The 21,777-nt window shown below is 41.5% G+C and overlaps 2 protein-coding genes across 2 annotated transcripts; one reads left to right on the top strand and one right to left on the bottom strand.

The window, feature by feature from the left end:
* Positions 1-551: 551 nt before the first annotated feature.
* On the top strand, positions 552-6,189 carry tnnt2a (troponin T type 2a (cardiac)). The gene is made up of 11 exons (XM_072449861.1): positions 552-672; positions 2,747-2,770; positions 2,847-2,871; positions 3,081-3,144; positions 3,273-3,389; positions 3,467-3,544; positions 3,719-3,829; positions 4,772-4,881; positions 4,975-5,065; positions 5,663-5,703; positions 6,063-6,189. The coding sequence occupies exons 1-11, from the start codon at positions 567-569 to the stop codon at positions 6,094-6,096; spliced, it is 801 nt and encodes a 266-aa protein (XP_072305962.1). The 5' UTR covers positions 552-566; the 3' UTR covers positions 6,097-6,189.
* Positions 6,190-6,692: 503 nt separating this feature from the next.
* Positions 6,693-20,893, bottom strand: pkp1a (plakophilin 1a). The gene is made up of 14 exons (XM_072449858.1): positions 20,683-20,893; positions 19,581-19,690; positions 16,428-16,628; positions 16,093-16,268; positions 15,869-16,010; positions 15,446-15,653; positions 14,767-14,935; positions 13,104-13,221; positions 12,441-12,602; positions 10,266-10,430; positions 9,954-10,107; positions 9,678-9,864; positions 9,340-9,424; positions 6,693-8,940 (listed from the first exon to the last, which is right to left on the bottom strand). The coding sequence occupies exons 1-14, from the start codon at positions 20,867-20,869 to the stop codon at positions 8,866-8,868; spliced, it is 2,139 nt and encodes a 712-aa protein (XP_072305959.1). The 5' UTR covers positions 20,870-20,893; the 3' UTR covers positions 6,693-8,865.
* Between the last annotated feature and the right edge of the window lie 884 nt (positions 20,894-21,777).

Genomic DNA, 21,777 nt, shown 5'->3' with positions numbered 1-21,777 from the left:
CTGAGTCATGGCAAACGCTGTGAAAACGTATGTACATGTGCATTTTTAGTGTTTTAATAAATGTGCACATGAATACCGTAGTAATAATATTAATAATAGTAATACAGTAAAAAGGATTGACCTGTCAGACACACTAGACATATTTTTGTGGCAGCTCATATGGATTAAAATATTTGTTCATTTTGATTGTGACAAACGTTGGCAGCTCAAATACAGGTCCAGTTTCCGTTCAACTGGAAGTGCGTCTTGTATTGTATTTTACACTAAAAACTCTGAATTCAAGTTAAAAGAATTATGCAAATTACATACAGAAATGATCATTGAAATTCAAAAATACAACACAAAAGGACATATTTTAAACAGAACAAATGGGGCAGCAAAAATAAAATGACTAAAAAGGCAGAGAGTAAATCTTTAGTATCCTGGTAAAACAAAAGCAGATCCTTCAATATTCAGAATGCAATCAATCCTAAATGTGAAAGTCCGGTTGAACAAGGGCTTTTTCGGGCATGAATAAGATAATTAAAATCTGCATGTGACTGGTACTTACCATAAGCCTGTGAGTCATGCTCTGTCATAACCGTCACAAACGTGTTACTTTCGTGCGGTTTGCAGAGGCCCTTGAGGACGAAGAGGCTGCTGAGAACGAAGAGGAGATCACAGAGGAACGTGGTGAGAATATCTGCAATGGAATCTTCTCATTTTTCGAACGTCAAAACGCAGAGATTCATTTGAACTGCACACCATTCCTGCGTGTCAGTCAGTCAGACGTTGTGTAGTCCAGGCATCGCTCAAGACACTTCTGTATCTGTCATTAGTCACTCGCAGTCACTCAAGTCTGGCCAAGATACCTCCCAGTCCTCAGGCTCTACTCTGTCATTCACACTAGGGATTATCTTTGATCCCCAATTACCAGGTGATTATTGTGATCAATTTTGTGAGGAAAAACGTTAGGATTGTTTCTAGCTGGCGGCTTTGTGCCAGACAATTTTCATTTACCATAATTTGGTCATTTCCATCACAACACGACGTAATAAAACAAATTAAATAAACTAATGATGCCTGCGTTTTATTAGTGACGACATGTTTCTCTGGACAAACAGATGGAGTTGTTGGTACAGTTTACATTATTGTTTTAAGACACCCTTTTCAAACTGTGGCACGGGTTCCTCCGCAAGAAAGATATTTGCTGAATTTAAAGAGATTATTTTATCAAGATGTCTGTCATCCTTTGGGTTGACACTTGTTTAGAAGTGTGATATCATTGTAGACCTGGTTCAACCCGGGTAGCCTCAAATAGTCCTGTTTTAGACCTGTTTTAGACCTGTTTTAGACCTGGTTTAGACCTGGTATAGACCTGGTGTAGACCTGGTGTAGACCTGGTGTAGACCTGGTTTAGTCTTGTTTTAGACCTGGTTTAGACCTGGTTTAGACCTGGTTTAGACCCGGTTTAGACCTGGTGTAGACCTGCTTTAGACCTGGTTTAGTCCTGTTTTAGACCTGGTTTAGACCCGGTTTAGACCTGGTGTAGACCTGCTTTAGACCTGGTTTAGATCTGTTTTAGATCTGGTTTAGACCTGTTTTAATCCTGTTTTAGATCTGGTTTAGACCCGGTTTAGACCTGTTTTAGGCCTGTTTTAGACCTGGTTTAGATCTGTTTTAGAACGATTAATATTTTCTTAGCTGGTACTTGGTGTGGAAAGTTGGAGATTCTCTGTACAAGACCAATGAATAATATATATGTTGCTGAAACAAAGTGAAACATTAGCTTTATATGATGATGTTTATAATGACATAGTGGCGGGTGAGGCACGATGCACTTGCACAGCCAATGCCAGGAAAAATCACTCAAATAAACTGGTGGTGCCTTAAAATCACTAACACTGGATTTGTCACTTATCTGATCACGCCCAAGCTTAGGTTCTGAGAATATTGTTAAAAATGTGAAACAGTTTTACAGGCTGTGTGCTAACGGTCACGCAGAGTTCATGACAAACGGCTAATTATCACAGCGTTGAAATGTGTCATATGTGGAGTTCTGGAAGAAACCATTTTGTGTTGGAATGTAAGACACGCTCCAAACCTGCACTTAAGGAAAGTCAAACTGAATTGGGGAGACTGGTTATGTTGAGCCACCCATAAAATCTCAAACGCTAAAGTTTTATTGGAACATGATGATTATAGTCTTATACATCCTTAAATCTTGTCCAGAGGGAAACCGTTTTTAGTCACTCAAAGAAAAGCATTATGTTGCTTGGTCATTTTGCAAGCAATAAAACTATTACTATTAAATAAACTATTAAACGTTTAGGTAAATCTCTTTCCTAAAATATAATACAACGAGATTTTCCATTTTTAGGTGCTTTATATGTGTATTTTTTAGGTAAAGACTCCAACAGTAACTTGGGGTTCATATTTATCAAACATAATACATATTTTTTATAAAACACTTAAAATAAATACAAGGTTAATTCATTTTGGTCCATAAATCAGGCTTTAATTTAGCAGTTCAACTTCACCCAAGACCTGACAAAATATGTTGTTTTTTATGCAAATATGTCTAAAACTGTGAGTCTCAGAACAGTTTTATTTATGTAAACAGAAAACATCCACATATACCCTTTCTTTTATTTGATTCATATATATTTTACACTGTGCAAAAAGCCCAGTCTCCCATACCAATTATTGCTGCATCAAGTTTGGTAAATTAAGCTTCAATTAATACCAACATTTGTGCTTATTTCAGATTACGATGCCGAGGATGGAGACGGTAAATCAACAACATTTTGTGAAGAAATCAATTATACATCTACTGTACTAAACCTTGTGTTGTTTTCTTTTTACAGAGGAAGAAACAAAACCAAAACAGAAGTGAGTATTCTTTGCTTTATGTTTGGACATTTGAAACTCCTGCGGGACCAAAACACATCACAACTGAGACGCTGATGTGCAGAGGAGTCACAATATCACGTGAAAGATGACTCATAAACATAAAGTCGTCTGTTGTTTTTGGACGTAGACTACAGTCATTACAGGTCAATCATCCGTAACACAGTTGCACCGCCTCATTTGTTTTCCAGACCATTTATCATGCCCAACCTGATCCCTCCGAAAATCCCCGATGGTGAAAAAGTGGATTTCGATGTGAGTTTTCGATACCAATCAAATATATAATTTCCTTTTCGCTTTTAAAATATGTCCTTCTCGGCTTTTGAACCGTCACGCTCAAACGTAGGTGACACTTTTTTGTCTTTGCTCTTGCGTTTCTGAAGGACATCCACCGCAAGCGGATGGAGAAGGACCTGATGGAGCTCCAGACTTTAATTGAGGTTCATTTTGTGGGCAGGAAAAAAGAAGAGGAAGAGATCATTCATCTCAAAGACAGAATTGTAAACACCGAATGACACGGTTAAAGAAAGTGTTGTCAAAAGTTGCTGGTGTTGATTGAGCATTTTGTTTTGCGCAGGACAAAAGGCGTTCGGAGCGAGCGGAGCAGCAAAGAATCCGCAGTGATCGAGAGAAAGAGCGACAGAAACGGCTCGAGGTGGATGACATTACAAACGTTTTATTAGGACCACGCTTTTCTCCCTTAATATATTTCATAATGTGCTTCCTTAAACCCTCCGATGAAGACTGTGCACGTGTCAACACATGAGGCCGCTGTGAATCCTTAAATGCTTCATAAAATTGCCTGATAAAAGTCTTGCTCGACTTGTAGGATGAGAGGACTCGTAAAGAAGAGGAAGAAGCAAAGAAGAGAGCAGATGATGATGCCAAGAAAAAGAAGACCTTGACCAGTCTACACTTTGGAGGATACATGCAGAAACTGGTGAGGATGTGAGAGTGTTGTGTCAATCTGTGGAAAGGAGGTCAAGATGTATTTATTCAAGAAAAAGGGGGAACAATCCATATGAATGAACAAATGTACTATTAATATATGAACAAATATAATATTATAAAACATATTCAACTGAGAGTGACAGACAAAAATAGAACATCTGTATTGCACAAATCTACATTGCACTAATTCCCATTGCATTTAATCAGGAGATTTGCTTGATAATATTGAGCAACATGTGCAACTCTTACACATATTTAAGACCACACATGAGCTCATGTTTGCGTCTCCCTCAGCCCTGAGGAAGGGAAACCTGTGCGTTCCCTCCCTGAGGGTAGAATATTCTCTCAGAAGGTTAAACCGTGGTATGAAGAGACATTTTAGGAGAAGGATGTTTGCCTGAGTTCACAGTCTCCTTAGACGGCGGCTGGAGTCACTTGAGATCCAGCGGAGCGGAAAGAAATCTGACAGATGTTTTATTTGTTAAGAATGTGATTCAAATGTTGTCAATGCTTGTCCTCCAGGTATATTTTGGCTGGATAAACATTCAGGCAAAGGCATGGTTCATTCAGCCATTTTGTAAGTTAGTTAATCAAAAATCATGATTCGTGATGTCACAATCAATTTGTGACATCACGAATTGTGATTTTAGTTCAATCTGCACTCCAAAAAAGGAAATGTTAAGTGTTTTTTGTGTCTGGCCTTTTCATGTCACATTGAGTTTATCATTCAGAAGTTTAGTTTTTGTAAATTAAGTAATGTGACTGTATTAGTTGTATGTTAATGAAGGGAAATGAAGGATTTCACTGTTTTTTGGTCGTGGTATCTATAATTGAGAATTTGTAAGACTAAAATTTTATCCTGTGACATCCCTAAAAGCAAATATGAGTTTGTTGACTTGGACAAATCTATGGTAACAGTGCTTTTTCCCAGACAGAGAAACGCAGTGGCAAAAGGCAGACGGAGAGAGAGAAGAAAAAGAAGATTCTTAGCGACAGACGCAAAGCCTTGGACATCGATCACCTGAGCGAGGAGAGACTCAAGTGCGTTCAGTTATCATCTGCTCTGGTTTTAATAATGGTGCTAATCTCTTTGATCATTTATCAGAGAAATTACTTCCTCTGGATGGTTTGCAGGGAAAAGGCCAAAGAGCTGTGGGAGCGGATGTTTGACCTGGAGGGAGAGAAGTTTGATCTGCAGTATCAGCTTTCCAGACAGAAATATGAGGTTGGTTGGATTTAGTCATCCTCAGTGAACAGCCAGAAACGTGACAACACGTTTTTGATGTGACCAACATGCGGAGTGTATTGCTCACTAACCCAGGAGGTGCTTGTTTTAAATCCTTTACTGTGAATCAGAGCCTAAGCCCAACTTCTCCCTCATATTTCTTACTCAAGCCAAAGTGTACAGCTGGTTGTGACAGACAGAATGTTGGGCAAGGTTTTTAATGCGATCCCAGCAGGACAATCATGTGGTTTTACAGGTAAAATGATGAATAAGGCAGTTATATTTGTTATATAAGCTTGCCAACAGTGTCCCCCGGGATTTAACTGAGCAACAGACAGATTAGATTAGAGGAATTAATTTACTAAATGTACTTTTTTCATCTATGTGTTTCCCAATCGACAAAAAGAGCGATTAACAGAGCGATTAATCAGTCTGCAGTACCATTATTCTACATTTTGAGAATCCCTGTCCTTGATTTGTACATTTTCTCTGTGCACATAGCATCGCTGAACGTATATAGTGAATTACACATTTTTGAGAGTGGTGCAATCAAGAACAACATTGTGTATCATTATAAGATCTGATTTTTGTTTCCAGATCAACGTGCTGAGGAACCGGGTCAGTGACCACCAGAAATCGTAAGAACATTTTACATCTCAACTCATTTTAGAGAACAAATCAGATCAATCTTAGGATTATATTTTCAACGTTATTTTAACCTTTAGACGTCTAATCTATGCAGCACACACCCTCCCTCCTTGTCTGAAATCCGTTGTAATAGACTCTTACTTACAGTTAAATCCCCTCTCTTACCCGGGACGTCCTGGGTGTGGCAGATCCGTCACAGCTGACTCATTCAAAAGCAACTAGCATGCCTGGAATGAACACTGCAGCGCTGCGGACAGAGTCGCTCTGTGTTTAGCAATGTTTTATGTGAACAAACAAGTTTCCTGACTTAAGTCCTGTGTAATATGATGTGCTTTTTTTGTTTTTGCAGATCCAAGCGAACCAAAAGGGGCCTGAGGAAATAGAAACCCCGACTGGTTCAGCAACTTCACAAAATTATTCATAAAAAACACATTTGTTGGAAGATGTCAGGGAGATGTTTTGCCAAAAGTCAGCTCAACCTTTTCTGCATCATGGCACATATTAATTCTATTGGCATGGTATAAATGTGTGTGTGGGTGTGTCTGTGTGCGATCAAACGGCCTCTGAAACCTCCACAGTGAAGAAAAGGTGACTGCAGACGGCACGGGGCAAGGCCAGAGCTCGTCTTCACTCACAGACAGGCAGAGACATGACCAGAGCTGCACCGTGCTCCTCCACCCTGACCTCCACCTAACACCACACTCAAAGACATGACTCGCCCACAAATCCTTAATCCAGGAACACAATCCTGTATTCATCTGACTCTAGTGTGCAGTTACTTCTTCTGACTCATTTGAAAATGTCTGCACCAATTTATTTACCCAATTCATTAAAGAAAACAGTCAAAACATAAACTTGTAAATGCAATAATAATCAGTAAACTATTTTAATGAAATAAAGGTAGCTTCATACATGTCTGGAAAAATAAAGGGTATTCACAAACAAGGACTCTGCTTGAAGGTATTGCTCAGTTTATTATTATAAGTAATGTTTATACCATTTCTGTAGTACTGTGTTACATATGAGAGTATCATACTTAAGGGCACGTTCACACTTGAACGTACCCTTTAGGGTCATACAATGTTTTTGTGAACAGAGGTTTACACAATACATCACATAAAAACAATGTACAGACTTGTGCCAGGGAATCCTCTTCACTATACATGACATATACAAACGCAAATGCATTGTAAGCAATTTTAAGCAGTTTAAGTGTTTCTGTCAATGTTTAATCAAAATTTGACCTAACAAGTTGTATGAAAGTTTCACTGTAAACATGTATTTGATTAACTTGTGTAACTCTGTTTTCAAAATACAACATCTGATAAGAAGACAAATAAGATAACTTCATTAGTAAAATGACATGATAAACATGATAAAAAAGCATAATCTATCAACCGAATGTAGATTGAAAGAGCTGATCCATAACCAACTGAATAACAACAACTGAAACAATGAAGCTGACAATGTTACTGCTATTACCATGTATATGAATTGTGAGTTGGAAATAAAACTGCTATACCTAATACAAAATCACGTAAAGTACATTAAAAAAAAAAAACCATACACTGGAAATGGAGCGAAGCGTAAATTCAGCCTGGAAGACCTGACTGCAGCCCCCACCAACCTCCACCTCGTCCCCAGAGCTCAACTGCCCCTCAGCCTTCATCACTCACTTCGTTTACACGCACGGAGAAATCGTGTAAAAGCAGGGTCTGTATTCGAGTCACTCCTCCCCGCCGCGCCTCCTCTGCACCCAGCCATCGTCACAGTTTCCCCCATCGACACCCACAACCGCAAGAACCTGCCTCCAGCCCATCCTCAGCATCTCCTCCTCTCATCGCCCACTTTACTCCACCACCACCACCACCACCAGTGTCCAGGCCTCAGCGGGGGACGCCTTGAATTCTACTGGGATCAGAGTGCCGAGGATAACTGTTCAAACGTGTGAGTCGGAGTCACATTCAGAGTCTAGACGAATCCAGTATGAAGTCTCGTTTAGAGTCAACAGTGAATCAGACCGATCTTAGTCTATGTCGACACACTACAGTGGTCATTATGAGGATGCGGCGTTGTAGAGGAAATAAGACAAATAAGACAAATTAAGCTAAGGCCTTAGTTATTTAATACTTGGTTTACGGATCCGCCGCACTTAAATTATTGGTTTCTACAATATAAATAAAATAAATTATCATTTTTTTTTATAAAGTACCGCCGTCAACGCAAAATAGAGTTAAATGAAATATAAAAAGCGGTATTAGGTCAAAAGATAAGAGCGCGTGAAGCAACTTTTCGTCAAAATCCTGCGTGAGTCTGCCCGTTTCCTTGTCTGCTAGGCGCAGCGCTAACAAATTTATATCGCAAATACACATTTTAAACCCGGTTACCACATTTTTTACAGCGCGTTTTGCCGTGACTAAGGCTGCACACTTAGAAGCGTCTGTTCTACTGATGCAAAACTCGCTAAATCTACTTTTACACGCTCCTGCGCGTCGCGGCTCCCCCCCTCCTCCCGTGGTGCGTTTTGGGTAAACAAGGAAGAAAAAATCTTTTGAAATTGAAATTACATTTATATTTCGCCCGCCTGTTCAATATATTTCATTTAAAAATCTGTAAACCAAGTAACAAAGTAACTGCGGCCCAAGGCTGGGTCAATCGAGAACTAGAAAGGTTTCATCTCTGAACTGAAGTATACTCTTTATCTGTAGCATGTAGTCCACCTGAAGCTTCAATCATACAAATGCTATTAGCTGCACAGCCTCAGTCAGGGCCACACACCCCTTTCTGAGGTTTGTGACACGGTAATACCTGTGGGGCTCTTCACACCTCAACACCACAGTATGGAGACCACCTGACTTTAGAAGTTCTGGCACACACTCGACCACAACACTACACATGCCTTTTTTGGACAGACTAAAACTGTCCACATTAAATACAAAAGCCCCTTGGGGTTGTTAGTAATGGTGCACATTACATTTGAACATTATATTTACATAGTATATTACAATGCAGTTATTAAACCATCCAGAAGGGCTGAGCTTGCACAAACATCAAGAGTTAGAAAATACAGTTGGTTCTTTTCAAAGTAAATGTTCTTGGTTAAGTCTGATCCTACCTTCCAGACCAAGGCACTGCTCACACATCCAGCTGAATCAGTCGATGACTTGCACAGACTTATGAGCTGCTGTTGTGTTTTCATTGACAAAAAGGTTTTTGGTAAAACCCAGCTGTGAATGACAGAATGGTGTTAAGATGTGTCACACTTTGTCACACAGTAACACAACAGCACTCCTTAATAGAGAGAATATGTTTTCCCAGCATTTCTCTGTGATGAGCTGATAACGCTTTTAACGTGCTCATATCCTTATCCACCAAGTCAGGACAAGTCCGAATAATTATCTTCTACCTAATGTGCGTGTATATCTTTCTCTCCCACATAATCGAGTATCCTCAGAGGCTCAGAACCAGTCTACCTGGATTCTTGTTTTTGTAGTCAATCAAGTCTTGGGGCAGCTGCCCTCTGATGGAGAAAAGTGGCTGAATATAATAAAAACACCTACTCTTTTAAGAGGGTCAACAACGTAATACTTTATGGTTGAGGTGAATCCTACACAATGTGCGCATACCTTTTTAACAGTTCCCTGAAGACTCTTTTCGTTCCATAAACTGTAGAGCAGAAGAGCTGCTGCTTTGCTGCTTTTGGGGTATGCACTGAGAAAAAGCAAGTTTATAAGATATAAATTATGACTCTGGCATAAGAATACTCAAAACTTCAACTGTGTACTGTGAGTTCGCTGAGCAAGGAGTACTAACTCAGCTGTTATGTAACTATGTGTAGTAAGTGAAGTAAAGGTGATTTACAAAAGACATCTTAAGCTTATTTCTATAAAATACATGGGTTATGGTTACATGCATTTTAGAAACTTAAACAAGATAAAGAGTAATTCACTCCGGTTAGACTCACTTGTCTTCACTGAGGTCAGCCACTGCTGATATTAAGTCTTTGCTGAGTGACTTCTTTCCCGTCTCGGAGTCTGCCGACATCAGGCTCTGCACCGTGTTACACACAGAGGCAGTCGTTTCATCAGATGTTCCCATCTTGCGAGGTCCACTGATAAGATTGCCTGTGAGCTCAGGGAGCATCTGCTTGGCTAAAATAAACACGATACAATACAAAAAAACAATGTTTAAATAGGATTGTGTGGATTATTTCCATCTTAACAAACTGAACTGCCCTTACCCATAGATGACTGGAGCCAGCTGGTTCTAGACAAGTTGCTCAGTAAAGAAAAAGCCGTCTTCTGCAGGCTCTGACTACGCGATTTCATTAAAGGAGCCATATACTGCAAGACCCCAAACTTCTGAACCAGAAGTTGACTCATGGCAGCAGACCCCTACAACAAAGCCACTTATATTAGTACATCACATCCTTAGCAGTGCAAAAGCAAGAGTGTAAAACCAGATCTGGAGATAAAGAGTGAGTTATCTCAGCTCAAGCCTTCATTCTCTGTAAATTATTCACATGTAACACACAAAGAGCCTTTGTACTGACCAGGTCCCGGCCGGCCGTCAGGTTCTGCAGGGCGCCGCAGCAGGCTTCCAGAGTGCCATCTTTCTGGGACGAGCCCAACAGAGATAGATACGTCTGCATGGTTTTGGAATGGCTTAAACACATCACGCCTGAAGGGGCGCTGTCAGGTTTATTATCAAATGAAAACTGAAGACAGAAGAGGAGAGATAGTTATATCACGCATTTCACCTCCATCACCATCACGCACGCATTTCACCTCCATCACCATCACGCACGCATTTCACCTCCATCACCATCACGCACGCATTTCACCTCCATCACCATCACGCACGCATTTCACCTCCATCACCATCACGCACGCATTTCACCTCCATCACCATCACGCACGCATTTCACCTCCATCACCATCACGCACGCATTTCACCTCCATCACCATCACGCACGCATTTCACCTCCATCACCATCACGCACGCTTTTCACCTCCATCATGCACACATTTCACCTCAACATCTGCCCACACTCAAACATCTGCTCACACTCAAACATCTGCTCACACTCAAACATCTGCTCACACTCAAACATCTGCCCACACTCAAACATCTGCCCACACTCAAACATCTGCCCACACTCAAACATCTGCCCACACTCAAACATCTGCCCACACTCAAACATCTGCCCACACTCAAACATCTGCTTTCACTCAAACATCTGCCCACACTCAAACATCTGCCCACACTCAAACATCTGCTCACGCTCAAACATCTGCCCACGCTCAAACATCTGCCCACGCTCAAACATCTGCTCACGCTCAAACATCTGCTCACGCTCAAACATCTGCTCACGCTCAAACATCTGCTCACGCTCAAACATCTGCTCACACTCAAACATCTGCTCACACTCAAACATCTGCCCACATTCAAACATCTGCCCACACTCAAACATCTGCCCACACTCAAACATCTGCCCACACTCAAACATCTGCCCACACTCAAACATCTGCTCACACTCAAACATCTGCTCACACTCAAACATCTGCCCACACTCAAACATCTGCCCACACTCAAACATCTGCCCACACTCAAACATCTGCCCACACTCAAACATCTGCTCACACTCAAACATCTGCCCACGCTCAAACATCTGCTCACGCTCAAACATCTGCTCACGCTCAAACATCTGCTCACGCTCAAACATCTGCTCACGCTCAAACATCTGCTCACACTCAAACATCTGCTCACACTCAAACATCTGCCCACATTCAAACATCTGCCCACACTCAAACATCTGCCCACACTCAAACATCTGCCCACACTCAAACATCTGCCCACACTCAAACATCTGCTCACACTCAAACATCTGCCCACACTCAAACATCTGCCCACACTCAAACATCTGCCCACACTCAAACATCTGCCCACACTCAAACATCTGCTCACACTCAAACATCTGCTCTCACTCAAACATCTGCCCACACTCAAACATCTGCCCACACTCAAACATCTGCCCACACTCAAACATCTGCCCACACTCAAACATCTGCCCACACTCAAACATCTGCCCACACTCAAACATCTGCTTTCACTCAAACATCTGCCCACACTCAAACATCTGCCCACACTCAAACATCTGCCCACACTCAAACATCTGCCCACACTCAAACATCTGCCCACACTCAAACATCTGCCCACACTCAAACATCTGCTCACGCTCAAACATCTGCTCACACTCAAACATCTGCCCACACTCAAACATCTGCTCACACTCAAACATCTGCCCACACTCAAACATCTGCTCACACTCAAACATCTGCTCACACTCAAACATCTGCTCACGCTCAAACATCTGCTCACGCTCAAACATCTGCTCACGCTCAAACATCTGCTCACACTCAAACATCTGCTCACACTCAAACATCTGCCCACATTCAAACATCTGCCCACACTCAAACATCTGCTCACACTCAAACATCTGCCCACACTCAAACATCTGCCCACACTCAAACATCTGCCCACACTCAAACATCTGCTCACACTCAAACATCTGCCCACACTCAAACATCTGCCCACACTCAAACATCTGCTCACACTCAAACATCTGCCCACACTCAAACATCTGCCCACAAAAAAATAAAAACTCACGCCAAGCCCTGATCTAAAACACTTGAGAGCCCTGTGAATACTTGTTACTTCTTCTTACTTCTTTTTGGACTTTGCTGCTCTTGGGACTGAAGCATCCCGTTGTGGTGGGGGATTTCTTCTGGTCCGTTTCTTTACGGTAGTAATGAGAGAAGCACTCCGGGGCCTCAGCCTCCAGTTGGTAGGTCAAATTATGGAGAATACATGCACAGTTCTCCACAGACTGAGGAGAAAATGAGTGCGTTTACAAATCATACACACCTGAATTACTAGCTCTTCTTCCCAACATATTAACTTATGGTAACCAACCATCATTACAGAACATCAGAAGAAATAGTTGTGCAAGTTGCTGATCCAATTTAGCTACATATCCAATTGTCCAGGATTAATTTCAACTACTAGATTACAGATTCATGCATAAACGCTTCACTTGACACTTAAGTAGTAACGTCTAGACTTTCCTGCATTCAGATTCAGCCTAATCACGAACCGTATCCAAGCATTTCAAACTGTGTAAACAAGGCGTGGCCTCAGCCAGAGTGAACCCTGGCACCGCGCTCAAAACATCCACCGCATGCACCAAAACGTAACATACAGTATATACACATTTACTTTACACTACACATGCAAATGCAGTGAATGAGTAGCATCTGTCTTATTACAAGAGATTACACATAGTGACCACGTATCGACATAAATTGCAGGTGATATTTGAGCGGTTTACCTTGTCGTCTGGGTTCTCCTCTGCCACACAGGACTGAGTGTAGCTGATCAGAGCGTCGATTAGACTAGGGCATGATCTCATAGCATCCCTTTCCTCTTTCTGGGCACAGCTCAAGTTCCTAAACAGTTGAGTGAAATAAACATTAACTACTGCAGGAAGCACTGGACTGCACTGATATGAAACAATCCAACTGAATACATGGTCACACTTAAAGAGCGCTTTTCTACCTTCCAGGCTCTCAGCACACCTCGCCCTCAGAGTCAGAGTACAAATATGTGAGTGAAAGTGCCGAGGACACAATAGCAGTATTCACCTGAGGCACCTGAGGCAGTGATTGCACCGCTGACCTAATGGGCCACTGAGCTACTGTCGCCACAAAATGTACTAACAAGGGATTTTATAATCAAGAGGGCCAATCCTCTGTCAGTAAAAGAATCAGAATCACAAAGGGTTTATGGCCATTGCCAGTGAACTTAATTCACAAACATAGCCAACTTGCTTTGGTGATTCTTTGCTACATAAAACAATGAACAATAATTAAACAACCTGTATAAAATCAAAAAGGGCATGTGTTAAAGAAAAACTATTTAAATCTGCTGTAGAATCAAAATAAAAGTAGGCTTACTATGTAAACCAAATGTATAGTTGAATTGACATATATAGTGCAGAACGTGAAGAGTGCAGTGGGTGATTAGATTATGGATGAAGTGACAGTGTTTAAAAGTGTTCACGAGTCCAACGACAGAAGGAAAGAAACTGTTCTTGTGGCGGGAGGTTCTGGTCTGGATGGACCGTGGACCAAGCATGTGGTTTGAAGGGTTTGTGAGAGCTAGAGTCGAGTGCGATAGATTAGAGTTAGGAGTACAAACATTGGAGGATGAAAATTTGATTGTTGTGTGTCTGTGTGTTAAACAGCACTGATTAGAAGTTTATGTAAGGAAAACCCAGCCCTGGATAAGTGCGGGTGGATCATTACGGTGACTAACAGGCTTCTTACCTCCAGCTCACACTGCAGAGTGAATACACTGCTCTGTGGAGCAGGATTTAATCCATACATGTTTTCTATTATTTCCTTTTTGCAGTGAATAGATATCAAATGTATGCTAAAAGTACTAGAGGGGAAAACCCTGCACACTGTCTTACTTCCAAGTGAAATTTATTTACAGGTGAAGTTGCCCAAACGGGATTTTTTCCTCTAGTACTTTTTGCAGTGAATAAAAGAGGAAAGGCAGCTGACAATAAGATACAATCAAATATTGTAGAAAAAATCCATTGTATCGTCTGGACTCTGAATGTTTCGACTTCATCCAAGAGTCATTCTCAATCTGATCAAATAAAATAACCATTATTTTTCACACAATGGGATTATTCCAGTGTTGCGCCACAAATGAGGTACAGAAACAGAAGTATGATAATAAAAACAAATGATCAAATGTAGTGTATTAGTTTTCATCATGTTTGAACATGTTTGTAGTCCTCGAACTCCCTGAAGTCTGTTGCTTTCCAAACTAATTACTGCAAAACGTTGGCCTGCCTTTGTGTCACATCTTAAAATTTCATAATTTTAAATTCCTCCAAGTGTGGTTTTACAATTCAATAAAATAATGAAATGTTCACCTCTGCGGTCTAATTTATCTGAAGAGTTTTTTGTGCCGGTGCTTACCTCAAGCAGCCTGTGGCGTTGTAGAAGACTTCCGGGTGGATGTTGTTGTTGGCAGTGCTGTCTGACCAGCAGGTGAATGGCACTATCACATGGGCAGTCAAAACAGGCAGTGCTGTGGCAATAAGTTCTGACTTGAGCTCATCTGAAGAGGACAGGTTCCAAAGGAGGCCTAAACACAACAAACACAACAATACAGCAGTCACTCATCAACTTTCCCAGCACAGACAACATGATGCTTTCCGGTAACAACAGCAAACTAACCTACCGTATTTTCTGGACTATAAGTCACACTTTTTTCATAGTTTTGGCTGGGGTGCGACGTATACTTATATACTTACACTTATACTTATACTCCGGAGCGACTTATATGTGATATTCTTTGTTATTTTCACACTTGCAACTGCATTTCATACTCCAGTGCAACTTATACGTGTTTTTTTCTTCTCTATTATGCTTTTTTTTTGTTGGTGTGACTTATAGTCCGAAAAATACGGTAAAGATTCTATAGGTACAGAACAGCTCCACGCTAGATCTAATCATGTCTAAACTAGATGAGCGAGCAAGCACAAAACCAAGCCAAACTTTTTGAAACCGGTTCATCTCAGGACTAATAAAAACTAAACCGGGATATGAAAAGCGTATTTATTATTTTCACTATGACAGCAGTTTAGACATTTACCTGTGATTTGCTTCTGTGTCTCTGTGGAGTTTGTTTCCTTGAGAAGCTGCAGTGCTTTCCCGACGCCTTCACAGGACTGTACCTCCTGTTTGTTGGCCTGGTTTTGGAACACCAGATTCCTAAGGGCCCCGGCAGCAGCCTGGCACACCTCGGGGTTGTCACTTCGCAACAAGCCGACAAGAGGGGGAATACCACCAAGCTGGGAAACCTAAAACAATGGATACATATTTAAGATTTAGTGTTTAAGGTGTGGCAGCAGATCGACACCACATTAAATTACAATCAAAGACGAAGCCAAGTCATTATACATTCTCCTGTCCTCATCAAGGCAGGTCTGGAGATGTTTGTTAGGTTAAAATGGCCTTTCAAAAGCCACATATGAAAATAGAAAACGTATGAGTGAGTAATGAGTGAATGTGGTACCTCCTGTTTGGCTTGGTTTCCTCTGAAGGTACTATTTTGGATAAAAGTAGCTCCAAATTGTTGAAAATTATTTTCTTGACGAGACAGAAATTCCACAGCCTCCTTCAGGGTAATTTCTGATGTATTAACACCATTCCCAAAGCTTAAAAAGGCCAAAAGACACAAGGTTAACAGTTACACAACTGTCTAACAGGGGCAAACAACGTCATACAGTTAATACACACATTGTTTTCTGCTCTGTCGTAGTGGTTTTGATGATTTTGGACTCGTTATTAGACTGAGCAGATGGAGGGCGCCCTGGGCGTGTCTGGGTGGAGATCATCTGAGCGCCGTTGGTTACAGAGTATGTGCTGTTTCTGTTCCCCCTCGTCTGCTGGGATGCAGTCTGGCCTTTGGCTTGCTATAAAACACATAAGTTAGAAACCCTCAAACTGATGGTTCCATTGAAAGGAAATTTGTTTGATTTGACATATTCAGAGGTGGAATGAATGACAATGGTACTTGACAAACTTGGCCACTAAATATTTAAGCATTTATTGGTATTTGTAATAAGCCTCACCATGCCATTAGACTGAGGGGCCACAGACAGAGGATGTGCCAGTGCAGGGTCACTTCGGCTGGGCTTCAGTCCGTTGGGCTGAGTCTGGAGCCAGTTAGTGGCACCAATCTGCTGCTCGAACGCGCCAGAGGAGCTGATGAATCTGCCCCCAGTCGACTTAGTGGACAGTGTGCGGTACCGAGAGGCCATCTGAGAGGCCATCTGAACTCACAAAACAGAACATGCAATGATCCTACTATCCAGATGAAGTGACGTGCAGAAAAACAACACAAATGCCACTGCAAATGCCTATAACTCATTTTGGGCCGAACATAACGTAAAAAATAAATAATAATAAATAAATAGCTTTATAGAACCTAGTAATAGTTATATGTGGACACGGTTGTGCAAATCTGCAGCAGGTGAAAGAGTGAATCCATATTCATGCACTTGTGATATGATTTCTGATATGAAATGTTCATATCACAGACACGTCGATGTTGCTGCTCAGACTCAATATGAGCTCACTAGTTTAATCTTAGTTTGTGGCGAATTATTCAAGTAGTGAATGAAATGAGTGCTCACAGCAGCTTTACTCTGTCACCTTCATACTTTATTACACTGACCTGTGTTTTGACCTATTTTGCCCCTGATCTGTCCTGGTTTGCACTTGTTTGGGTGTTGTTTGCTCAACATTTGACATTAGCACTGTTTTTAGCACAGCTCTAATGTCCAAAAAGCTCTAATGTGAGCTCTAATGTCCACAAAAAGCTCTAATGTCCACAAAAAGCTCTAATGTGAGCTCTAATGTCCACAAAAAGCTCTAATGCCCACAAAAAGCTCTAATGTGAGCTCTAATGTCCACAAAAAGCTCTAATGTGAGCTCTAATGTCCACAAAAAGCTCTAATGTGAGCTCTAATGTCCACAAAAAGCTCTAATGTCCACAAAAAGCTCTAATGTGAGCTCTAATGTCCACAAAAAGCTCTAATGTCCACAAAAAGCTCTAATGTGAGCTCTAATGTCCACAAAAAGCTCTAATGTCCACAAAAAGCTCTAATGTGAGCTCTAATGTCCACAAAAAGCTCTAATGTGAGCTCTAATGTCCACAAAAAGCTCTAATGTGAGCTCTAATGTCCACAAAAAGCTCTAATGTGAGCTCTAATGTCCACAAAAAGCTCTAATGTCCACAAAAAGCTCTAATGTGAGCTCTAATGTCCACAAAAAGCTCTAATGTGAGCTCTAATGTCCACAAAAAGCTCTAATGTGAGCTCTAATGTCCACAAAAAGCTCTAATGTCCACAAAAAGCTCTAATGTGAGCTCTAATGTCCACAAAAAGCTCTAATGTGAGCTCTAATGTCCACAAAAAGCTCTAATGTGAGCTCTAATGTCCACAAAAAGCTCTAATGTCCACAAAAAGCTCTAATGTGAGCTCTAATGTCCACAAAAAGCTCTAATGTGAGCTCTAATGTCCACAAAAAGCTCTAGTGTCCACAAAACCACACGTCTCTTTCCCTTCTCAGCCCTCCGCACTTGCGCCAGCAGCGTTGAGCAGCGCGGGGGAGGGACTAGAGCCATGGGGAGGGGCCGCGGCTGCAAAGGATTGTGGGGCGTGTAGTTCTAGTGATAGAAAAACGCTATATATCTATCGGAAATGAAACAATATAAACTAGGAACGCTCGGCGGGCCAGATTAAAACGTCCGGGGCCATGTTTGACACTGCTGCTTTGAGCTTTTCAGCAACTGAGAAAGTAGATAACCCATTTTCCAGCAGAGCGGTTCTCAAAGAAGACCCCCTGTAAACCAAGACACAGGAATTCACTCTCAGACAAAGCGCACAAAAGACTTTCTCTCTGGAGTCGACAGAGAATGAATGCCACATAATACACCAAACAAGCCTCACACCATGGAAACATAATATTTCCAGCTTGATGGGCTTTGGCACAGTGGTTTGTCTGTCAGAGAGAGCTTTCTGTTTGGACCTAGCACCGGGCAAACCTGTACAATTATAGTCACAACATCCTGCATCGTGTAATTTGTGTTTAGTTAATTCGATGTCTGAGTCATCCCGAAGCGTTACCAAGAAACTGCTTGGCAAACTCCACCAAGCACAATTTGTAATAATACTAATACTAAGAACTGAAGAAGAGCTCTAACCACTGAGCCACTGCTGCCCCCAGGATATTGTGATGACATGTAGAAGGTTTTGACATTCTGCAGTATTTACTATGTCGACTGCTCACACAGCTGAGACATGCCTCGAGCTCCTGTCAGTGGCTCAGGTCAGTCCAGGGCAGATACCAACGGTGATTAAACACATTAATGGAGTCTATACTATCATTCGGAGAAATCTGGAGCAGGAAGCGAAGGTTTGAACTCCTTTTGACTTTTAGAGATTCAAATTAAAGATGTCAGGTTGCTCTGTATGATAAAATAAGTCCTATAATCACAGACCAGACACTAAGAACTGAGATAAAGTAATAATAATCAGTTGAATACGTTGAGCTGATTTGGTTATAAATCAAACTTTGCTAAATCCAGTTGAAAAGCCCTTTCCCATCCACAAATGTACAAAGTGCTTCTCTTGGCCTTTTGTTTTTAAGGAATACTTCTGAATTTCTGATGCAATAGAGTTTGTTTAGGTTAATTTGGCCCTTTGATTACGGCTCCAAACCACAGTACTGCCTGTCATTGGTCCACCAGAGGAGGCAGCAGTGGGAGCAGTTCAAAATGGATTCATTTGAGGTTTTGTGTGATTTCATCGTACTGTGTCATATTTTAAAACATTAAATATGTATTGCCCCCATATTTTAGTCTGTTGCTGCTACAAAACAATGTAAAGGAAATGACAAATTGAGACCAACTGTTATTCTATCAACTGCCAAACAGTGACACCATGGTTACTCTTCATTCCCACAACAACTCTACATTTCTATTAAGCCTCACGTTAACACAGTGTGATTTCTCTTTTATCGGGAAATTGTTTGTGACCACTGGATCTCACCAATTAACAGGTAACTGTTAGTAAATGTCATTTTACATCAGTTCCAACATTTAAAAAGCCACAGTAATCAGCGTGAATATACAGCATGCATTTGTTGATACCAATATTATACAGTATGAAATAATATGCATGCAAATCAAATATGGTGAATATATATAATAAAAAGATTACCGATTTGTTGCTGGTTGTCATAGCAGACTTGGAGCGAGTAACGTTGCCATTTGCTTTGAACGGTGTGAACTTAAATGTCCCAACCTCTGACAGCCCCAGTGAAGTTAGATCTGGATAACGAGAGAAAAGACATGACTCAAGGGCTTTACTATCATCAGAAACAGGAAACATTAATCCAAAAATGTATTAATAGAAGGTTTTTGCAATAGGACTTCAGTCAAGTATTATGTGTTCCCTTTAAAAATGAGCTGTGTGAAATATACAGGATACAGAAATATCTTCAGATGAGTCTTAATAAAGTAACGTCCAGCGTTTCTCTAACTTTTCACACAAAGCACCACCTACGATCATATTTGGCTTTCCGAGCATAACCAGATCTAAACCCCGACTGTATCAGGTCTGAATTAGGGCTAAACATGGTCAAAAACTAGATTAAACCAGGTCTAAAATGAGACCAAGCCATAGATTAGGTATCTCTAAATAATGATCAACCCAAAAAGGGGACAATGACATAAATAACACAAATTCTCACACTGCCAGAGGGCTCATGTGTGTCCTAATATAACAGTAAATGGTGTTGGTGGTATAGTATTAGTTGCTGCTCATGTGTAAACACAGCACTCCCCTTTAAATGAGGAGAAGTGTCCTTTATGAGCTGCGTCACAGTTTGCTGAAGCAGTGAAAGTGTCAGAGGCACCAGCTCAGACAGGTTCAGCCACTGCTCAAACTGCACTATACTGTGTCTTATTCAACTATTCTCCACGTCTCGTAAGCTATTGCATGAATAGCTCACAGTGTATATAGTTTCATAATTACTAGTTCATTAACAGATTTTACAACTACACATCATTTAGTTTTGAAAGTAATTATTATGGCTGCAATTGTTGGCTCAATTCCAAATCTGGCCATGCAAAAACAACATGTCAGAATAATATGACAGAATAAAACCCCTAAACAGACCATATGTATCATGACTTTTGCAGTACAGCTTCAGTCATTACAGTAGTTTGAACAGTCTTTAGACAGATTAACTGGAAAAAAGCCTCAAGTTTACAGACAACACGATTGTGCAGTTTGAAATCAGACACTGAGAGGTACATACTTGTAGGTGATGTTGGAGTCACGGGGCCATTCTTCCCTTGTTTCGACTTGCTCCTCTTGATAGTGTGCACTTGGCTGAGGACGCGCGCCGGTCCCGTGCTCAGTGTGGTGTCCGAGGGCAGCGCGAGGGACGTGTCCTCCGCGGTCCCGATGGTCATCGCGGATTTCAGCGGCTCCACCACCATCATTTTCACCTCTGGGTGCCCCTGGAGCGGTAAAAGGGGTTTCCAAAAAAAAAAGGACAAGTGAGGAATACGGAAGATCTGACTGAATAATGTGAACGCGGCAACGAATGCAAGTAGCAATGCCAAGTGCCAAGTGCCAAGTATGCAGATGGGCTGAGAGTTCCCAGAGCAGCGCGCACACTCCACCCCCCGGGACCGCACCTCACCGGGGCGGGACGGGGGCAGCTCGCGGGGCAGGTGCAGGCAGCGGGGCGGGGCGGGGCCGGTCAACACCACTTAATATACACTGTCACTCAACACCGTGGAAGTCATAGTGCTCGACACCTAAAGCAAACGCCTCAGAAGGAGGTCAATGAAACGGGCCGACACCGGGGACACTCCCAGGAGCGGCTTCAAGGTGTCAAGGAGAACAATGTGATGTGATGGTTATTATGGCCCCGGACAGGCAGGGAATTAAAAAACGCGTGTTGTTGCAGGACGAGCTGAAATAATCCAATCACCTCAGTTCCATTTGAAAAGAAAGCACAATGTCGAGATGAGTTTGAGGGGGAAGGAGAAAAGGAAGATGCAGATGTCTCTTTGACAAACCGGATTGTTTCAGCGGTTTCTGCAGGTTCCTTTCCCACCACACCCAGATTCAACACTGGCAAACCATGCATAATTACCATGTGTGTTCTGCCAAGGCGTGGATTTGAAGCTATCCTGTACGTTGGGACCAATATTATGTATCGATATTATAGAATCACACAGGTAATGTCTAGAATGCAATATTGATTAGTTTTGTTCACAATAAGACACGTTGGTTCAGGGTTAAAAGTGCATTACTTTATTTTCTGGAAGAGGCTCCACCAGCTCCTTGTCTCCATGGATACGTTATTGCTTTGTCTATAATGTTTCATGGTATGGCATTA

The sequence above is a fragment of the Eucyclogobius newberryi genome, unplaced genomic scaffold, assembly GCF_026437365.1.
Source record: "Eucyclogobius newberryi isolate DKJ021-1_F unplaced genomic scaffold, fEucNew1.0.hap1 SCAF_17, whole genome shotgun sequence".
Taxonomy (NCBI): Eukaryota; Metazoa; Chordata; class Actinopteri; order Gobiiformes; family Gobiidae; genus Eucyclogobius; species Eucyclogobius newberryi.
The sequence above is the reverse complement of the archived record's forward strand: the minus strand, read 5'-3'. Positions and strand labels throughout refer to the sequence as shown.